Source organism: Triticum aestivum, chromosome 1A (assembly GCF_018294505.1).
Source record: "Triticum aestivum cultivar Chinese Spring chromosome 1A, IWGSC CS RefSeq v2.1, whole genome shotgun sequence".
Classification (NCBI taxonomy): Eukaryota; Viridiplantae; Streptophyta; class Magnoliopsida; order Poales; family Poaceae; genus Triticum; species Triticum aestivum.
The window spans coordinates 170,549,013-170,569,077 of NC_057794.1; the positions used below are offsets into that span (position 1 = coordinate 170,549,013).

General features: G+C 48.3%; 1 protein-coding gene across 2 annotated transcripts in view; it reads right to left on the reverse strand.

The window, feature by feature from the left end:
• Positions 1-1,333: 1,333 nt before the first annotated feature.
• LOC123042280 (DNA polymerase epsilon catalytic subunit A) overlaps positions 1,334-20,065 on the reverse strand; it is a 35,711-nt gene continuing 16,979 nt past the window's right edge. For both annotated transcript variants that reach the window (XM_044464764.1, XM_044464769.1), the window contains 11 exons: positions 17,926-18,000; positions 17,773-17,832; positions 17,087-17,343; positions 16,943-16,991; positions 16,560-16,720; positions 16,426-16,492; positions 16,200-16,325; positions 15,891-16,061; positions 14,989-15,192; positions 1,988-2,094; positions 1,334-1,894 (listed from right to left, as the gene is read on the reverse strand). In XM_044464764.1, the coding sequence (XP_044320699.1) occupies positions 1,534-1,894; positions 1,988-2,094; positions 14,989-15,192; positions 15,891-16,061; positions 16,200-16,325; positions 16,426-16,492; positions 16,560-16,720; positions 16,943-16,991; positions 17,087-17,343; positions 17,773-17,832; positions 17,926-18,000 (1,638 nt within the window). In that variant the 3' untranslated portion in view covers positions 1,334-1,533. The remainder of the gene's footprint in view (positions 1,895-1,987; positions 2,095-14,988; positions 15,193-15,890; positions 16,062-16,199; positions 16,326-16,425; positions 16,493-16,559; positions 16,721-16,942; positions 16,992-17,086; positions 17,344-17,772; positions 17,833-17,925; positions 18,001-20,065) is intronic.

Genomic DNA, 20,065 nt, shown 5'->3' on the forward strand with positions numbered 1-20,065 from the left:
AGTCATCTAGTTACATGAAACTTAGAATGATCCATTGGTACATGAGTGATGTGACACGTTATGGGCAGAGCTATGATGAGTGACCGCTCACCTTCGCCCACATTCCGCCTCCAGCCCCAGTCAGTGTACCTAACCACTGATCACTCACTCATTTCCTGCGGTTAATCCCATCCCTTGCAGGTTACCTGGGTTGCTTAGCCATGGGAGAAGCCCCCCTGCTTTTGTGCGGATGAAGCAACAGGCAGGCAGCATAGCTCGGCCGACCGACACATATGGTTGGCTGCAGCCGACGAACCCATACAGGCCCTAACTAAACATATATTTTTAGGAAAAAACATTACTGTAGGAGTATTAAAATTCTACGTACATGGTGTAGTTCTTGAGGTTACTCAGGTTGCTTTTTGATCGATCTACCTATCAACCTAGGTATACCCCGCAAACAAGAAAAGAAGAAAGGCTGCACCTACGAGGTAGTATACCTCATGAAACCTTGTGGTTGGTCAGACTGACATACACGAATGATCGACGTTGCCGCTCAATTAGTTAGCTTTCGCGTCGCACAAGCTTTGTGTCCACGGAAAGGGAAACGGCACTGGGGTTTCTAGGTGCGCCTTTTCCATCACCCCCTTTGCTAATCATTCCATGCAACATCCAGAGAAAATAAAAATGATTCCACACACACACACTCGCCTTATATAAAAGCCATCGCAGTCCATCTTGGATGCTGATCCACTCGCAGCAAATCTTGGCACACGCACATACATTTATATGTAATCTGCATCGCGATTTTGATTCAGATAGATAGATAGATGGTGACGACGATGGGGCACGTGGTGGCGCTCCTCTCTGCTGCCCTCTCCGGCTCCAGCTCCGGCGGCGTGGTCGTGGTGCACTCGGCGGCTGCTGCGTGTGCATATCGAGGTTCCGCGACGGGGAGGACATACGGAGGCTGCCGTGCGGCCACGCCTTCCACCGGCAATGCGTCAACAGGTGGTTGGCGCTGTGCCGCCGGACGTGCCCGCTCTGCCGCCTGCACGTCGGCGGCGTGGCAGATGAGCACCAGCTCAGCGACGACCTCGTCATCTGGTTCTCTTCTCTCTTCGTCGCCGGCTTGTAGCTTGTAGGAAGATCAGTCCATCGCTGCTCTGCAGTGTAGGCTCTTAGTCGATGAGCATGTCAAGCATTTCTCATGGAGAAATCTCACCGCGCGTGGTGGGCCCTACTTCTACCCCTTGTTGTAGGCTTTGCTTCACTGATAAGTCAGAAGCAGTTCATGGCACCAAACTACTCCCTCCGTTTTAAAATAGATGACTCAACTTTGTACTAAGGAATATAAATTATGTCAAACAGACAGACATGCTTCTCATTATACGACATGGATGTAGTGTGCCAACAGTTATTTTAGTTGTCCCGACAGTTATTCATGTAATAAATACATTCTTTGCGGCTGCAAGTTGGTTGCTTCAAACAAAAAGTTACTGTAACTAATTCACTATGCTACACTAGGTGTCAACTGAAGAACTACGGCAGGCATCACCTGACCTCCAGGATCCATCGGACGCAATCCTGGAGCAGCTCGAACTTCTGGCTCACCGCGACGTTCAGGAAGACCCGCATCTTGCCAAGGAACTGCGGCGCCTCCTCCTTGCACCGGAACGACCCTCCACAGTTGCACTGCTCTGACACATGGGCCGCCTTCACCTGCCTGCACCGGACGCACACCAGGTCCTGCAGGTGGTACAGCCTCTCTCGCTGCCGCACAATCTGCAGCAGCGCGTTCTCCATCTCCTCCCGGTGGTACGGCTGCCCGCACTGCGGCACCGCGCACCTCCACTCGTGGCCTTGCAGCGTCGAGTCGCGGCAGAGGTCAAGGTCCCGGCAATCGTTGCAATAGCTGCCAACATCACTCTATTTGTAAGAGACAGGGTGACGCTAACATAACAACATCAAGGGGAAACAAAAGCGGTTTGGTTCAAAGTTGCAATACCTGCAAATCACGTTTGGAAGGATGAATGAGGCATAGGGATCTTGGAACTGTGCTTCTGGAGCAAATTCCTTTACGCGCACCAACTTCAACAAGTTCTTTCGCATTCTCTGTCATATATATATTGATGAGAATAGTAATAGTAATAATAATAATAATAATAATAATATAGGCGGCTCGGTGGGCGCCCTTCCGGACGGCGAATCCCTCGCGGCTCAACATCAGGCCGCCACGGGTGGATGCGCTGGCCAGCATACCACCGGAGGAGCTGCCGCCAGGGGTGCTGCCTCAGGTTCATCAGATCTGATTCCTCCCAAGCAAGCGCGGGTGCGGCTGATGGATAAGTCTGTGTACTAGGGTCCTTGTGGGGCTGCAGCACATGGTCCTTGTGGCAGTTAGGAGGATAAAGTCCTGGACCATCAAGGACTGGCTGTTAGGATAGAGCTCTGTTCTTGACCATCAAGGACTGTCAGTTAGCATCTTAGACTAGCATCTTAGACTGGCATCTTGGCAGCATCTTAGCATATGCCTTGGTTGGCTAGCAGCCTATAAATATGTATCCCCAACCCCTCGGGTTGGCATGGCATTGTGTGAGAAATAAACCAACGAAAATTGTCCCAACTCTCCTAGTGTCATCCACATCTATCAATGCTCAGGCTGAAAGGTCTAACAAGTGGTATCAGAGCCAAGTTAACCTGCACCCTGAGCATTTCCTGTGAGCAGCCCAAGTCGGTAGCAGCAGCTGCTCCGTCTGCCTCTGGTTACCTTCCTCCCTCCGGACTGTCGAGCAGCAGCTCGTCTTCATCAGCCTCCTCTTCACGCAACAGCCCCCCTGCAGCGAGCCATGTCCGCAAGTCGCTCTCAGCACACGGCTACCTCGAGCATGCGGCGCCGGCAAGAGGCCGAGCGCGCCGTGGCAGAGGAGCGTGAGCGAGCGGCTGTAGCAGCGGCTGTTGCGGCGGCAAGAGTGTCGAGGCTGGCTGCAGCGGAGCTGGCAGCAGCCAGGGCGGAGGTAGAAGCAGCCAGGGCGGAGGTAGAAGAAGCAGCAGCAGCAGAAGCAGCCCGTGAGGCTACGGCGGATGCCAAGGCACTCCGCGGCAGCCCCGGCAGCTCCAGCAGCTCCACGCCTGCGGACGACGGCGCCGACGCAGATCGCGCCAAAGTGGCGCAAGAGCGGACGGCGCAGTGGGCAGCCGAGCACGCCCGCGCTCCAGGTGGAGGCGCGCACCGCGACGACGGCTGCAACGACCAGGACCGCGGCCTCTACGAGGTCCGGACTGTGGTCAGGGATGTTGGTTCCAGTGTTGGGTGGCCTACCCTCACTAAAACCAACTACGTCGAGTGGGCCGGGATCATGAAGGTCAGGCTCCAGGTGCGGCGCATGTGGGAGGCAGTCCAGGACAGCAACGTCGACCACCTAGAGGATCGACGGGCACTGGACGCCCTCATCGCCGCAGTCCCGCCCGAGATGCAGTTCTCGCTTTCCAACAAGCGGATTGGCAAGGAGGCTTGGGACGCCATCGCCGCAGCACGCATCGGCAGCGACCGTGCTCGCAAGTCCACCTTGCAGGCACTTCGTAAGGAGTGGGAGAACCTGGGCTTCAAGCCAGGTGAGGACGTTGATGACTTTGCTCTCCGTCTCAACACTCTGCTGCAGAAGATGGTGAAGTTTGGCGATGCCACCTACACCGAGGAGAGAGCTGTCGAGAAGCTTTTTAGGTGCATTCCCGAGAAGTACAAGCAGATGGCTCGCTCGATCGAGTCGTTGCTGGACCTCTTCACAATGACGATCGAGGAGGCGATAGGTCGACTCAAGGTCGTCGACACCGACGAGCCACAGCCCCCCTCGGGGCCCGTCACCACCGGCGGGAAGCTACTCCTAACTCGGGAGCAGTGGGATCCCAGCCTTGGTGACAGGAAGAAGGGGGAGCCTTCCTCCTCGACGGGCGGCCGCAAGCGTGGCAAGCAGCGTAAGGCGCGAAGAGGCCCCCCGGGCAGGGCACAAGGACGTGCCGAAGGTGACGCCCGCGAAGGCGCCAAGGACGGCGCCGCTGGCAAGCCCAAGCCGGCACAAGACAACAGTTGCCACAACTGTGGCCGGTTTGGCCATTGGGCCAATGAGTGTCGGCAACCACGACAAGGCCAGGCTCACGTCGCACAGGCGAAGGAGGAGACTGCGCTGTTCATGGCGCATGCAAGCATTGAGCTACCCTCGGCGACTCCAGTCGCAAAGGCTTTCATCCACCTCGATGAGCCAAAAGCACACGCTCTTCTCGGCGATGGCTCCGAGAAGGACAAGGCTACGGGGTGGTGCCTCGACACCGGCGCCACCCACCACATGACCGGTCGAAGGGAATTCTTCGCCGAGCTCGACTCCGATGCGCGAGGCTCCGTCAAGTTCGGGGATGCCTCCGCTGTGGAGATAAAGGGCGTCGGCTCCGTCATCTTCACCACCAAGATGGGAGAGCACCGGCTGCTCACCGGTGTCTAATACATCCCCGCGCTAAGGAATTCCATCATCAGCTTGGGACAGCTGGATGAGAACGGCTCACGCGTGCTGATTGAGCATGGGGTCCTACGCATCTGGGATCGCCAGCGTCGCCTTCTCGCCAAGGTGCCCAGAGGTGAAAATCGACTCTACGTCCTTGATGTGCAGGTGGCAGAACCGGTCTGTCTCGCTGTCCGTCGAGACAACGAGGTGTGGCGGTGGCATGAGCGCTTTGGGCACCTTCACTTTGAGGCCCTGAAGCGTCTAAGTGCCAAGGAGATGGTGCGAGGCCTGCCATGCCTCGACCATGTGGAGCAGTTCTACGACATCTGCGTACTGACAAAGCAGAGACGACTCCCCTTTCCCCAACAGGCGATTTTTCGGGCTAAGGAGAAGCTGGAGCTCGTGCACGGAGACCTGTGCGGCCCGATGACGCCAGCCACACCAGGAGGTCGACGCTACTTCCTGCTGCTCGTCGAGGATCTCTCCCACTACATGTGGGTGATGATCCTCGGCAGTAAGGGAGAAGCGGCGGACGCCATCAGGCGCGCGCAGGTTGGTGTGGAGGCGGAGAGCGGCCGCAAATTGCGCGTGTTGCGCACTGACAACGGCGGCGAGTTCACGGCGGCTGAATTCGCGTCGTACTGCGCCGATGAGGGCATCCAGCGCCACTACTCCGCGCCGTACAGCCCGCAGCAAAACAGCGTCGTCGAGCGGCGCAACCAGACGGTTGTGGGGATGGCTCGGGCTCTCCTCAAGCAGAGAGGGATGCCGGCTGTCTTCTGGGGAGAGGCGGTGCTAACGGCCGTCTACATCCTCAACCGCTCTCCTACTAAGGCACTCGACGGCAGAACTCCGTACGAGGCCTGGCATGGGCGGAAGCCGGCGGTCTCTCATTTGCGGGTCTTTGGCTGCCTTGCGTTCGCCAAGGAGCTCGGCCACATCGGCAAGCTCGACGACAGGAGCACTCCGGGAGTCTTCATCGGCTACGCGGAGGGCTCAAAGGCCTACCGCATCCTCGACCCAAAGACACAACGTGTGCGCACAGCGCGAGACGTCGTGTTCAACGAAGGGCGAGGGTGGCAATGGGACAAGGCGGTGGACGACGGCTCGACGCCGACGTATGACGACTTCATTGTCGAGTACGCTCACTTCAAGGAAGCTGGGGGAGCAAGCAGCTCCTCTTCACCGGGCACGTCTACCCCGACCCCCAAAACTACATCGACTCCGGCGCCTGCTACACCGACGACACCACAACCGGCGACGCCGCATACTCCAGCCCCGGCGGTCGCCACTCCGAGCTCGTCTTCATCAGCACCAGCTCACGCAGAGCACAACCCGATGAAGTTCGCTTCCCCGCTCACTCACGACGAGGAGCGGGTCGACGCATGGTATGGAGGCGAACAGCTACGGTATCGCACGATGGATGATCTACTCGGCGACCAGCCGGTGCCGGGACTGATGCCACGTGACCTGGAGGCGCAGCTACAACTCGCGTGTGAGGACGGCGAACCACGGTCCTTTGCAGAGGCCGAGAGAGATGTGGCATGGCGCGCCGCGATGCAGTTGGAGATGGATGCGGTCGAGCAAAACCGCACCTGGGAGCTCGCTGACCTCCCCCGTGGTTATCGCGCAATCACCCTTAAGTGGGTGTTCAAGCTGAAGAGGGATGGAGCCGGCGCCATCATCAAGCACAAGGCTCGCCTGGTGGCCCGAGGCTTCTTGCAGCAGGAAGGAGTCGACTTCGACAACGCCTTCGCTCCCGTGGCACGAATGGAGTCCGTGCGACTTCTCCTTGCGCTGGCTGCCCAGGAGGGCTGGCGTGTCCACCACATGGACGTTAAGTCGGCATTCCTCAACGGCGACTTGAAGGAGGAAGTCTACGTGCATCAGCCACCTGGGTTTACGATTCCCGGCCAGGAGGGCAAGGTGCTCCGCCTGCGCAAGGCTCTCTATGGCCTGCGGCAGGCACCCAGGGCGTGGAACGCCAAGCTGGACTCCACGCTGAAGAAGATGGGTTTCGAGCAGAGCCCGCATGAGGCTGCCGTCTACCGACGGGGGAGTGGAGGAAATGCCCTGCTGGTGGGCGTCTACGTTGACGACCTGGTGATCACCGGCACCAAAGGTGCAGAGGTGGCGGCGTTCAAGGAAGACATGAAGGCCACGTTCCAGATGAGTGACCTGGGGCTCCTCTCCTTCTATCTAGGGATTGAGGTGCACCAGGACCACTCCGGGATCGCGCTTCGACAGTCCGCCTACGCCAAGCGCATCGTTGAGCTAGCTGGGCTCACCGACTGCCATCCAGCTCTCACTCCGATGGAGGAGAGGCTGAAACTAAGCCGCGACAGCACGACGGAGGAAGTGGATGCTACGCAGTACCGACGCCTTGTGGGGAGCCTTCGCTACCTCACTCACACACGGCCGGACTTGGCATTCTCCGTCGGCTATGTCAGTCGGTTCATGAAGCGACCAACGTCGGAACACCAGCAAGCAGTGAAGAGGAACGTCCGCTACATAGCAGGGACCCTCGACCACGGCCTCCACTACCCTAGGTGTCCTGGGGCGGCACACTTCGTCGGGTACAGCGACAGCGACCACGCCGGCGACATCGACACCAGCAAGAGCACAAGCGGGATCCTCCTCTTCCTCGGCAAGTGTCTCGTGAGCTGGCAATCAGTCAAGCAGCAGGTGGTGGCCCTGTCCAGCTGTGAGGCTGAGTACACAGCGGCCTCCACCGCCTGTACTCAGGCGCTCTGGCTTGCTCGACTGCTTGGTGATCTTCTCGTTCAAGACACCAGAACGGTGCAGCTCCTGGTGGACAGCAAGTCCGCCCTGGCCCTGGCAAAGAACCCCGTGTTCCACGAACGGAGCAAGCACATCCGACTGAGGTATCACTTCATCCGCAGCTGTGTGGAAGAAGGGAGCATCGAGGCGAGCTACATCAACACCAAGGATCAGCTCGCAGACCTGCTCACCAAGCCCCTTGGGAGGGTCAAGTTCCTCGAACTTTGCTCCAGGATTGGGATGATTTAACTCTCCCACAAGACGACGTACAAGACTTAGGGGGAGAATGATGGATAAGTCTGTGTACTAGGGTCCTTGTGGGGCTGCAGCACATGGTCCTTGTGGCAGTTAGGAGGATAAAGTCATGGACCATCAAGGACTGGCTGTTAGGATAGAGCTCTGTTCTTGACCATCAAGGACTGTCAGTTAGCATCTTAGACTAGCATCTTAGACTGGCATCTTGGCAGCATCTTAGCATATGCCTTGGCTGGCTAGCAGCCTATAAATATGTATCCCCAACCCCTCGGGTTGGCATGGCATTGTGTGAGAAATAAACCAACGAAAATTGTCCCAACTCTCCTAGTGTCATCCACATCTATCAATGCTCAGGCTGAAAGGTCTAACAGCGGCGGCACGCCATTGAAGCCCCTCCTTGGTCAGGTGATTTCGAGTTGCCCCCTATACATCTCCCTCCTACTTTTCGTTCCCGTTTGCTTGCATTTCGCGAGAGACTGCACAAAATCCGTTCAAGTGTTGCCCACTTTGATGGGGGGTCTGATAAGGTTGAAGGTCGAGTGGTTGCTGCCTCTGCAGCAAGGTCTCACACGAAGAGGTCGAGTGCCGCGGTGGGCTCGCCGCCGGCCAACAAGCAGCGGGCTGCCGCTATTGGTGTGGATAATTGCTTTTTGCGATCTGATATTCCTGCCCCCACACGTACTGCTGGTCCTTCTTTTCGAGGGCGTATTGTTAAAGAGAAGACGGGTTATAGATAAGCATTTTTGTCCTCTGACGAAGCCCTAGAAATAGAAGAACACTTCGGCCAGCCCTCCCCCCCCCCTCCCGGCGCCTCCATAGCACACCCCCTTCATCTCACAAAACTGGTAAACCCGCCGGATTCCTCTGTTGGATCCGGAAAGATCTCATGGAGAATAGGTCTTTCCTAGCCTCTGATTGCTATCCGGCCACCCTTCGTGCTTTTGATCCCACTCCAAAAACCATCAAGCTCATCCGGGAAGGGATTGGCCCCGGATCCCTTTCTTTTGCTGAAGTGGTCAAACAAGGTGCGAAGATGGCTGACCGTCGTGGTGCTAACCCTTCTGGTGTTGCTGGTCCAGCCAAGGGAGCGGTGCAGAAACCCGTTTTGGGTGCTGGTGGTTCTAAGCAAACGTTTGTTCCCGGTAAAGATCCTGTCCCTCCTCAACGATCAACTAGATCCACTGGATCCACCGCCACCTCCTCCCAAGTTCAATCGTCTCAGGTTAATGAAGTGGAAAAAGAGCAGCCTCTAGATCCTAGGTACAAGGATATGATCTGCTTTAATTGCGGTGGTCCTGGGCACTATGTGGGTAATTGTGTTAGGCCTAAAGCTTATTTTATCTGCCAACAATCCCATAATGTCAACAACTGCTCTGCTTGGTCTAGGGTTCAGCCCACTGCAGCTTTCTTTGGTAGTGGTGCTAGTGGCCTGGGCTTTAATCATGTTGAGGTTCCTGTGGCAAATGAATCCAAATGGATCAATTTTCAAAACTGTGGTGTGGTTAACATTACCAAAGGTGAAGTGGACAAAGATAAGTTGGGGAGTCTTCTGACTGCTACATTTTGTAAAACCAGAGCTTGGCCTTGGCAGATTAGAGAGCTATCCAATAAAGAGTTTCTGGTCAGGTTCCCTCCATGGAAGAAAGTAGAGGACTTAATTGAACTTCATGGTTTTAGTCTACCTCAGGATGTATCTGTCAAAATGACTGAATGGGCTGGGTCTTGTGGCCCATTTGGAGAACTAATTGAGGCATGGGTGCTGATTGAAGGGATTCCTCCTAAGTGGTGCTCTTGGAAAATGTTTGCACAAATAGCATCTATGTTTGGGGTGCTCACTGATGTTGTGGAATGGCATGTTTAGAACATTCTTTGAAAATGTGAGGATTAAGATTGCTTGCAGAGACCCTAGTAAAATTCCATTCGAGAGATTGATTGAGATGAAGAAGAAGCTATTCCTGCTTGGTTTCACCATAGAAGGCTTTGAGCAGGTGGGAGGCAAAGGTTCGGTGGTGGAAATTGAAGATGAGGATGAGGATGACAACTTTGAGGAAGGCAATGGTAACCAGGAACATCATGATCTACCGAAGAATGATGGTGATGATGATCTCATTGCCATTGATGAGCTTGATAAAGCAAACCTTACATCCAGGGGTGTCAAGAGTTCTTCTGCTGGGAAAAAAACCTGTAACACACTACCTGATTGCCAGGGGGATGATCAAGAAAACTTCATTCTAGAGTCCATTTCAAGTAAGATGAGGAATGCTGAGGAGGGTGGTATGGATGGGAAGGTGTTTTCCCTTGATAAGGATACCCTGACTGACACAATGGATGGGGTTTATACTCCTGAAAAGACCTGGTTCAAAAAAGATGATGATGGTAACCAAAGTGGTAGTATGAGCTATTGCTTGGATTTTCTGAAATCAGTGGATATGTCTGTATCTGATGATGATGAAAGTGTGGAAGAGGAGGAAGTGGGAGTTCTCTCCCCTGGTTAAACGTTCACTGTGGAGACTTTGAACCAAGTCCAATCTGGTGGGAACAAAGAAGACAAGAACCTAAAGTGGGGGCCTATTAAAGCCTAGAAATATGATACCAGGCTGCATGGGAATGCGGACATAATTAAGAAAGCTGCCCAGTATAAGATGAAGAAGAATCTGGAGATTCCTCCAACTTTCAAAGGTAAATCCTTCCCTACCATTGATTCAACTCTCCTTGCTAATCAAGCTGTTCAGGTAGGCCTTGCCATTGGTAGAAGTAATGATACTATGTATGAAATTATAGAAGAACTAGTAGTTAAAGAACAAAAGAACTGCATTGCTTTTGCTAATGATGAACCTGAATTGGCTCTGCCTATGAATATTGATCTGACTCAGGAAGAGTTAGTTGGGACTCCTGCTAGAGATTTCTCTGTGCCATCAGTTGGCACTGCTGATAATACAGACCAATCTCCTGCTGTCCTCACTAAGGTTAAGCCTTGTGGCTTGTCTCATTCGTTTAGGATTCCCTGATGATAGGTCTCATTTGGAATATTAGAGGATTAAGTAAGCCTGGTAAAGTTCAATGCCTTTGTGATGTGATTGCTAAGTCTAACCCTAATTTTATTGGTTTTCAAGAAACTAAGAAAGAAATTATTTCTAAGGATTTCCTTAGAGCCTTGGATGGTAAGAAACAATTTAGTTGGCATTTTCTTCCTGCTATAGGAACTGCTGGAGGTATTTTGGTTGGCCTGAAAAATGACTTGTTTGATGTGATTGGGTTTACCAATGATAGATTTTCTATTAAGACCACTATTAAAAACAAAGGTGATGGTTTTTTGTGGCATTTGGTTATTGTTTATGGCTCTGCCTACCCTGAGTTCAAATTGGATTTTGTCTCTGAGCTGCATGATATCTTTGACTCCAGTTCTTACCCTGTTTTGGTTTGTGGTGATTTCAACTTAGTTAGAGATAGTAGGGAGAAAAGCAATGGCCTTGTGGACCAGCAAAGTACTCTGTTATTCAATGATTGGATTAATAGATGGGGTCTTATGGAAATTTCTATTTCCAACAGAAAGTTTACTTGGTCTAATAATCAGGAGGACCCAGTTTTTGCTGTACTTGATAGAGTCTTTTCTTCCATAGACTGGGATGCTCATTTCCCCATGTCTTCCCTGGTTGCCCTTCCCAGGGTAGGCAGTGACCATGCACCTTTGGTGCTAGATACTGGGGGGAGGAGACATGATGGGTCTAAGATGTTCAGGTTTGAAAAATGGTGGCTCTCCCAACCTGACTTTAATCAGATTGTGGAGAATGCCTGGAGATCTGTCTCCTCTGATGTTTCATCTGTGGAAAATTGGATGATCAAATCGAGGGTTCTTAGGAAAAAAATTAAGGGATGGAGTATTAACATTGAAGCTGCTATTAAGAATAGGAAGAAAGCCCTCCTTGTGGAACTTGACAAGCTGGATGTCTCTTCTGAGACACAAAACCTCTCCCCTAGTGATTCTACTAGACTAGGAGATCTTAAGAAAGAATTGGAAGAAATTTGGAAAAAAGAAGAAACTGCCTTGTGGCAGAGATCTAGAGATAGAAAGATCTTGGAAGGTGATAGGAACAATGCTTATCTCCAAGCCTTGGCTAACCATAGACACAGAAAAAATCACCTTGCTGAGCTGGATGGCCCCAATGGGGTAGTGACTTCTACTGCTGACATGCTGAAAGTGGCCACTGATTTTTATAAGAATCTTTTTGCTTTTGAATCTAAACCTGACATACACCTTGAGCCTGATTTCTGGGAAGATGATGAGAAGGTTTCTGAAATTGATAGAGATAATTTAGAAAAACCTTTTTCTGAAGAGGAAATTAGACAAGCTATCAAGAGCTCATATGCCTGTGGGGCCCTTGGCCCTGATGGTCTTTCCTTTCTGTTCTACCAAACTTTTTGGGATATCATCAAAAATGACTTCATGTGGATGGTCAGAGATTTTGAAGCTGGTACTCTGGATATTTACAGACTCAACTTTGCCCTTATTACCCTCATCCCCAAAACTCCTTTGGCCAGGGAGATGAAAAACTTTAGGCCTATTAGCCTTAGTAATTGTGCCGTTAAGATCTTTTCTAAAGCTATGACTACTAGAGTCTCTCCTTTATGTGACAAGCTAATCTCCTCCAACCTGACTGCCTTCATCAAAGGGAGTTTAATTTTGGAAAGTGTTGTGATGGCTCATGAAGTGATACATGAGGTTCACAGGTCTGGGGGGAGTGGGCTAATCCTTAAGTTGGACTATGAGAAAGCTTATGATAGGGTCAATTGGGATTTCATTAAGGAGATGCTCCTTTCTAGGAGCTTTGGGAACAAATGGGTTAATTGGGTATTTAGTACCCTGTATCAAGGAACCTTTCAAGTCAAAATCAATGAAACTAATGGGCCACATTTTGTGACTGGAAAGGGTCTAAAACAGGGTGATCCTCACTCTCCTTTACTTTTTAACTTGGTTGCTGATGTGTTTACCAAAATGCTATCCAAAGCTGCTAGAGCTGGCCTAATTGCTGGTCTCTTACCTCAGGTGATCCCTGGAGGTGTCATCAGCCTGCAGTATGCTGATGACACTATTTTATTTTTGCAAAACTCAATGGCTTGTGCCAGGAACCTGAAATGGATTTTGGCATGTTTTGAAAGCCTCTCTGGTATGAAAATTAACTTTAATAAAATACCTTGGAGTGCCTCTTCATTATAAAAAGCTTAGGAGGGAAGACATTCAGCATATTATTGATCGGATCATTAAAAATATTGCTGGCTGGTTGGGTAAACATCTGTCCTACAGGGGTAAATTAATTATTTTAACTACTTGCATTGCCAGCATCCCTGCTTACCTGATGTCTGTTATGAAATTTTCTAAATGGGCCATTGATGCCATTACTTCACAAATGTCTCACTTCTTTTGGGGCAATGTGGGAGATACCCACAAATATCATCTTGCTAGCTGGGGGTTGATTGCTCAGAAAAAAGAATTTGGGGGACTGGGGGTTCCTAACCTTAGAGTACAACATGGCTCTTCTGGCCTCTTGGGGGAGGAGATTTTATGATGGTAGAGATAGTGATTGGAAAAAAATCATCAGTTTCAAATATGCTACTGACAAACCCAATATTTATTGGGGGAAACCTGGGCTAGGCTCCCCTTTTTGGAAGAGCCTAACATGGGCCCTTGATGGAGCTAAAAAAAATATTAGCTGGGTTCCTGGGAATGGTGAGAACATTGCCTTCTGGCATGATACTTGGACTGGGGAATGTTCCCTAAAAACTAGATTATGGGAGCTGTTTGACATTTGTCAACAACAAGATGCCACCCTTGCCCAGGTTTGGGATGGCAATACTCTACAGCTGACTTTCAGGAGGTGTGTAGATGATATCATTGTGGAAAAATGGTATGATTTGTGTGAAATAGTTAGTAACTTTACCCCTGGTGCTGCTCCAGACTTTCGTAGATGGAAACTTGAAACTTCTGGGGTCTACACAGTAAAATCTTTTTACAAAATGATTAATTTTGGAGGGATATCTTCTGATATTAAAGATGCTATTTGGAAAATCAAAATCCCACCTAATATCCATGTCTTTCTCTGGCTAGCATATAATAATAAGTGCTTGACTAGAGATAATCTAGCCAAGAGAAGACATGTGGAGGATCCTACATGTGTTTTTTGTGGGGAGAATGAATCGGTTAATCACTTATTTTTTGACTGTGTGGTAGCTAGCCAAATCTGGAACATTATTGCTAAAGGGATGGGTATTTTAGCCCCATCTTCTTTTCTGCCATTGTCTCCTTTGTGGAAAAAGGAAAAGAAGTATGAAGCTGCTAATATTACCACATCTGCTACCTTGTGGGGCTTATGGCTTTTGCGCAATGAATTTGTATTTCAGGAGCGAAAATGGCGAAGCATTCGCTGCATCATGGGCCTGGCGGGAGGGCTGAGGAGACAATGGAAGATCTTATGCTCCGACGCCCAGGGTGTGCTTCTTCTCCGGTGCTTAAGGCTCTTGGGCCGGCGAAGAGGGGAATTGCTTAGAATAGCTTGGGAGGTGTGAAGTGACCGGAACTATCTGTACTTACTCCTCTTTATTTTGGCGCCAGACGTTGGCTGGTCTCATCTAAGTGCCTTGTAATAGGGTAGTTTGCTAAAACCTTTCTGTGACAGCTACTTTGGCTGTTGCCGAGCGCTGTACAATGTCCTGGTCATGCTGGTTTCGCCTTTGCTTTTTAATAAAAGCTGGGGCAGGGGGGAAACCCCTATCTTTTCAAAAAAAAAAGGAGTTAACTCTAAACCAGAACACGACACAATATTCATAGACATGTAATACTCCCTCCGTCCGAAAAAACTTGTCTCAAGCTTGTCCCTCAAATGGATGTATCTAGCACTAACTTGGTGCTAGATACATCCATTTGAAGGACAAGCTTTTCCGGACGGAGGGAGTAAATAATTCAAAATCAGGAGGCGGCAGTGCTACATTTAAGAGATCTAACTAAAATAGTCGGTTATGCACCGGCGTACATGGCCCCACCATGGCAGCTCCCAGTTATGGGATGGGATCCCCAATCTCTATATTATGTAGTCTATCAATTAAATTACATTAGGAAGGTATCTTTCAGCTTGGCCCATAGGACAATTAGAGATAAGATCTACAATTTGTTACTAAGGTTGGGAGCCCCTATGAGGAATAAAGCAACCAAGAATTACAAGAATAGTTCTAATATTTTGCCACCAGGGCAAGAGCCTCTTCTTAACCCTAGTGCACAACAGTACAGTATAGACGTCAATCAAGAAAGAAAGCCATGCTATTAGACTGCATTTCACTTGACAACTAGATTGTGACACAAGAACAGTACAGGTAGGACACTGAACAAAGTTGATGAGCAGATGAAGATAACACATAATACCGGTTTTAAGTTGCTAAAGACAAAAGGAAGTTTTTACAGGCTGAATATGGTTCAATAGAGAATTACCAGAATATCATGCTGAACATTCTGATCGAGAGCAAGAACAGCACATATATGTTTAATGAACTCCAATGCAGCACCGCCTTTATGTAAGTGAGGATCAAGTTCACTATTTGAAGGTCCAACTGATTCAGACTTGCCTTTTCCTTTGAAATGGAGAAGTATATCGCTCACAATTGTGAGAAGCTTTTCCGCAAAATAAGTGCCGATCTGCAAAAAAAAAAAGATTAGAGGAGGTCGTGTTTGATGATTCTGACAAGGTATAAAAAAGGTGGTAAATTCCTGGTTGGTATGGTGTACCTTCATGGGCAAAAAAGAGTAGACTAAATGGCTAGAAAATTCCATTTGAATGTTGTAAAGATCATACTATATGAGCGCGTGCAAGCTAATTAAACCTACTACCACCAATGGGTTGAGCGATTTCCATGATTTCTGAGGTGTTCAATTTACTAAAGCAGTAAAACCTCGCAATGAAAATAAAAAGCTAAAAAGATTCTAGATGTACTTCAATTTACTTTAACCATGTGTACAGTTTACATCTTCAAATTCATGGCAAGTTAAGAGTAACATAAATGAAAATAATCTGAGAAATGATAAACTAAAAGTAATTGGAAGGACAAATATCACAAGATTTAATGTTCAAATTCCCAGAGAACGTATCTTTTTTGTTCCAGAATTTCATGTCTAAGTTTTGAAGGTTATTAGGACACCCTTACATAATATATTGCAGAAGATATATTCTTTGTGTCAATCTATGCCCACACCAAAAGTTGACTGAAGTGAACAATAAACAGAAACAGCATGGCATAATCAACACGCAGTTAAGCGGTTACGGATTAGATTACACTATAGACAATGCCAATGTCCAGAGTGACATATAATATAGGAGCAGAGGATACTGGAATTACCTGCCCACGGAGGTAATCAACGACCTGTCCCTCAAGATTCTCAGCAGCCATGATTGTTATAGATGGAGTGCATGAGGTGTCATCCCTCATAGCTGCTCGGCAAGCTACTTGTTCTTTCATGTATTTCCATGGAACATATAGGAACTCCGATACGATCAAGACAAAGTGATCCTGGAGATTTTTAAAGAATGTCAAGTGATTGATTATCAATTGCAGAACTATTACTGAACATTTGATGCACAATTGAGAACGCCGCAGTCAGCAAAGAGAAATGCTAATTTCAAGTGGCTTTGACTTAAGATGTCTGACCTGTGTAGCTTTGGGCAAGTATTCTGCTATATTCCAGCTTGACACGATGTCAATATCATCATCACCGTCTGAACTGTCTGCAGATGTTACATTTTGTGTTTTGGCCTGAATCCCACCGTAGTTGTACTGAAACAGGAAACAGAAAATGAAACATCAAAGGTGGAAGCGTGTTCTTAAGACGAACAGTTAATTAGTCCATCTTTCGTACACAATTAAATATACAAACCTGATCCATGAACAGTAAGGAGTGCCAATAGTGCAAAGGTTCCAGTTCTATCCACTCGAAAAGATCCCTAAAACACGATGCTCTTAGTTTCACTTAGGTGACACACATATCTGCAGCAGGAGGTCAAACAATACCTTGTCTGTAAGGTTTTCAGCAAGCTATCACAGTATGCACGTGCTGACGGCAAGTCCACTTTTCCGGTATCTATGATTATCTTAGAAAAGTTTGCAAAGATAACATTAGCTCCAAGCTTTCGAAACTCAGCTAACAATAGAGCAAAGACCTTCTTCATGACCTGATAAAGTTTGACAGCCCAAAAGAAAAGACAGGGTAAGGAAACTTACAGGCAAAGAAACAAATGCCCACAGGGTATCAAATGATACAGAAATAGAGAAGAGCATTCATCACTACGGAAAATACTAATTACACCACAAATGTATTAGCAAATAACAGGCAACCTGTAACTCTTGTAGCAATAAAAGAAGTCAAAGACTGACAGAGAAGTAATTTAACTTACATTATGAAGGAGGCGATGGAGAGCTGGGTCATGAAGTCTTGATCGTGGGCTGAAAATGTAGGCATGAGAATGTAAAAAAAGAACATATTAAAATTAGAAAAACAATTAGTAAGAGGTTCAAGTATAAACATATCGAATTATAACCTGCAAAGCCAACGGTAGAGATGTTGCAATATCGCATCAGCAAATACATTTCCAGAAGACACTGCATCCGAGATGCATCTTTGAATGAGTTGCTTCAGCACTTGGAAAGCAGGTAGACACAAGCTGGCGTCATTATAGTCAGTTTCGGTGGCATTTGGACCAGGAGGAATGTCATTTTCAAAGTTGCCGATAGATCCTCCTTCCATTTCATCCACTTGACTACTCTTAAGGAGAGAATTAACCGCCAAATGATGAATCTGCAGAAGAAATATGTGCAAATGTAACTAAATTACCAGGAGATACATAACCACATGTGGATGCAGATTTGCAAGAGGCCAAACACCAGACGCCAGATCAACTCTCCCATCTTCCAGCGGTTTGCTCTAGCAGCATGGGATATTTGGAACCAACAGTTTCAAGGCTTAGTTCTTCCAATCATGGAAGCATGGATTTCAAGATCTATCTCTGCTAGTCTATAGGGTCAAAGACACCTTTAGGCTACATATTATCTCTTTCCTAGAACGCCAGTAGTTTTGCTTCTTTCGTTTGGGGCTCTCCATTGGACCATTTTGAGCTTTATAAATATTTAGAGTTTATTAATATAGCACAGTAGGAACCCCACCTACTGTTTTCAGGATGAGCTTATTACATTCTATGATGTCCAGGCAAATGCATTAGGGGCTTACCTTAAGCTCAACAGAAATCCTCCTATAAGCGCCAGGATATGTTAGTGCAGGTTGTATGACCTGCAAAATAAGCTCATATTTAAGTCAAGCAGCAAAAAAAAGGACAGCGTAAAAAACCAGGCAGTCTTAAGACAGCAAAAGAGGGCTTCTCACTTCATCAGCAAAGCATGTATCTCCTTCATATGTGCCGCCTAAATCAGGAATACCATCATCAGATATCCATAGTACCTAGCATGAACATGTCAGAAAGAAACTTAGAATTAGATGTCCATACCACACCATGCTAATTGCAATCAGTTTTGTGGAGAGAAAAAAAGGGTTCCAATGTATAATTTCTTGAAAACTAATTTTGAGAAAGGACACATGCAAGGGCCAAAGAACTTCTAGCACATAGAAAATAACCCAATCAAGATGGCGTGACAAAGGTCTCAGCATGCCATCATTCCTAGTTTCCTACTTTCATCAAAAAACGGCCACTACAAAGGCAGAACCAACAAGTAAAAGATTGGTCTTCCAAGTCTACCCCCAAACTATCACACAAAGTCTGGATAAGCCCCACAGCAGAACTTATTTACCCAACTTCCAAACCATGCTAAAGTACACCCTGAGGTGGTTTTGCTAACATTGATCCAACCATCCAAATCAGCATGGTCTTGCCACTGTGTTTGCCATAATGGCATGCCATCTGACTTTCGCTAAAATTGGATGGTAGTCTCTCCCAGTTCTGTCGCACCATTGCCGTGAAAGCATGTGTACCATGTTTGACGAAATGTCACAACGCAGTATGTATCAGGGCAATGGACGTAGGCCAGAGTAACTGCAGGCACAGCCATCTGAAAACTTGCCGTCCAAGATGCCCAGCACTAGAGCTGCTAGAGCAAGGAGATGACTGGATCTGGCATTGCCCAACTCGAGGCACAGGCTCGGTCACACAAACTCCTAGACCTCATGTTTAGTGGTTACTTGCCTCAAGGTGTAGTAGGCAGGAGTTTCTCAAGTCAAGAAGAACTTAACAAAGCTTTCGCATATTGACATGTTACGCAAAGCTTTTGCGTATTGAAATGATAGGCAAAGTTTTTGCGCACACGTAAAAAAACTTGGCCAGAAAGCAATTTGTTCCTTGCAAAAGATGGCCTTAGTCACTAAGTTCTGAATTTTGCTTTGCACTTTTAGCAATACAAAAAAGAATCAACTTCACCATCCTGAAATCTGAAGAAGTCTGTAGTGCTATACCAATCCAATGTTCAGTTGAAGATGTGACAGTAGTCAGGAGCATTTGCCTTGTGAGATGGAAGAGCTTTCTTGAAATTATCTTGGACTGCCCTTGTCCATCAGAAAGTTAACAAAAGCCCAAGTTCAACCTATTATTGATAGAATTGCTGACCAACTTCCGGGATGGAAGGCTGAAATCATGACACGGGCTGGCCAAGCAATTATGGTTAAGGCTGTGCCAACCTCTATGGTTAAAGCAATTGAAAATCAGAAGAGAATTCTTGTGGAGAGGAAGGAAAGAGGCTAGAGGTGGTCACTGTTTGATTGCATGGCCGAAGGTTTGCCGATCCAAGGAACTTGGAGGTCTTGGTGTTCTTGACTTAAAAGGTTGGGCCCTGCGAATGTGATGGCTTTGGCTGTGCATAAAACCCAGGCAGATAATCCTTGGGCCAGGTTCACTGTACAAGTTCATCCTTGTGTTAAGGCTCTCTTCTCCACCACTATAGTCTCGGTGGTGGATGATGGTTGTAACACCCTTTTCTGGAAAGATTGATGGTTGGAGGGGAAGCCATTTGCTGATCTTCTCCACACCTTTTTGCCCTCGTTCCTAAGCGCCGGGCTAATAGTCGTACAGCTCATGATGCACTGATTGGGCATTGCTGTGTTCAGGATATACAGGGCACTCCCTCAGTGGCTGTCTTGTCCGAATATTTAGATATATGGGACCTTGTGTCTGAAGTGGAGATACAGAATGATATACAAGATTTGGGGATTTGCTGGAGATGATCAGTATTCAGCAAAAACGGCTTATGTTCTTTTGATTCAGTTAGTCTGGAGCATTGGAAGTTGATCTGGAAGTCATGTGCCCCTAAGAATGCCAATTATTCCTTCGGTTGGTTGCCCATACTAGATGATGGACAGCTGACCGCCTTTCTCGGAGGTGTTTGTCACGTTCAGCATGCCCGCTTTGTGATCAGGACGAGGAAACGATACATTACATCCTTGCATCTTGTATCTTTGCAAAAGAGACCTGGTCGCTCCTGTTTAGATATCTTGGTCTCCCTGACTTGGCGCCCCAATC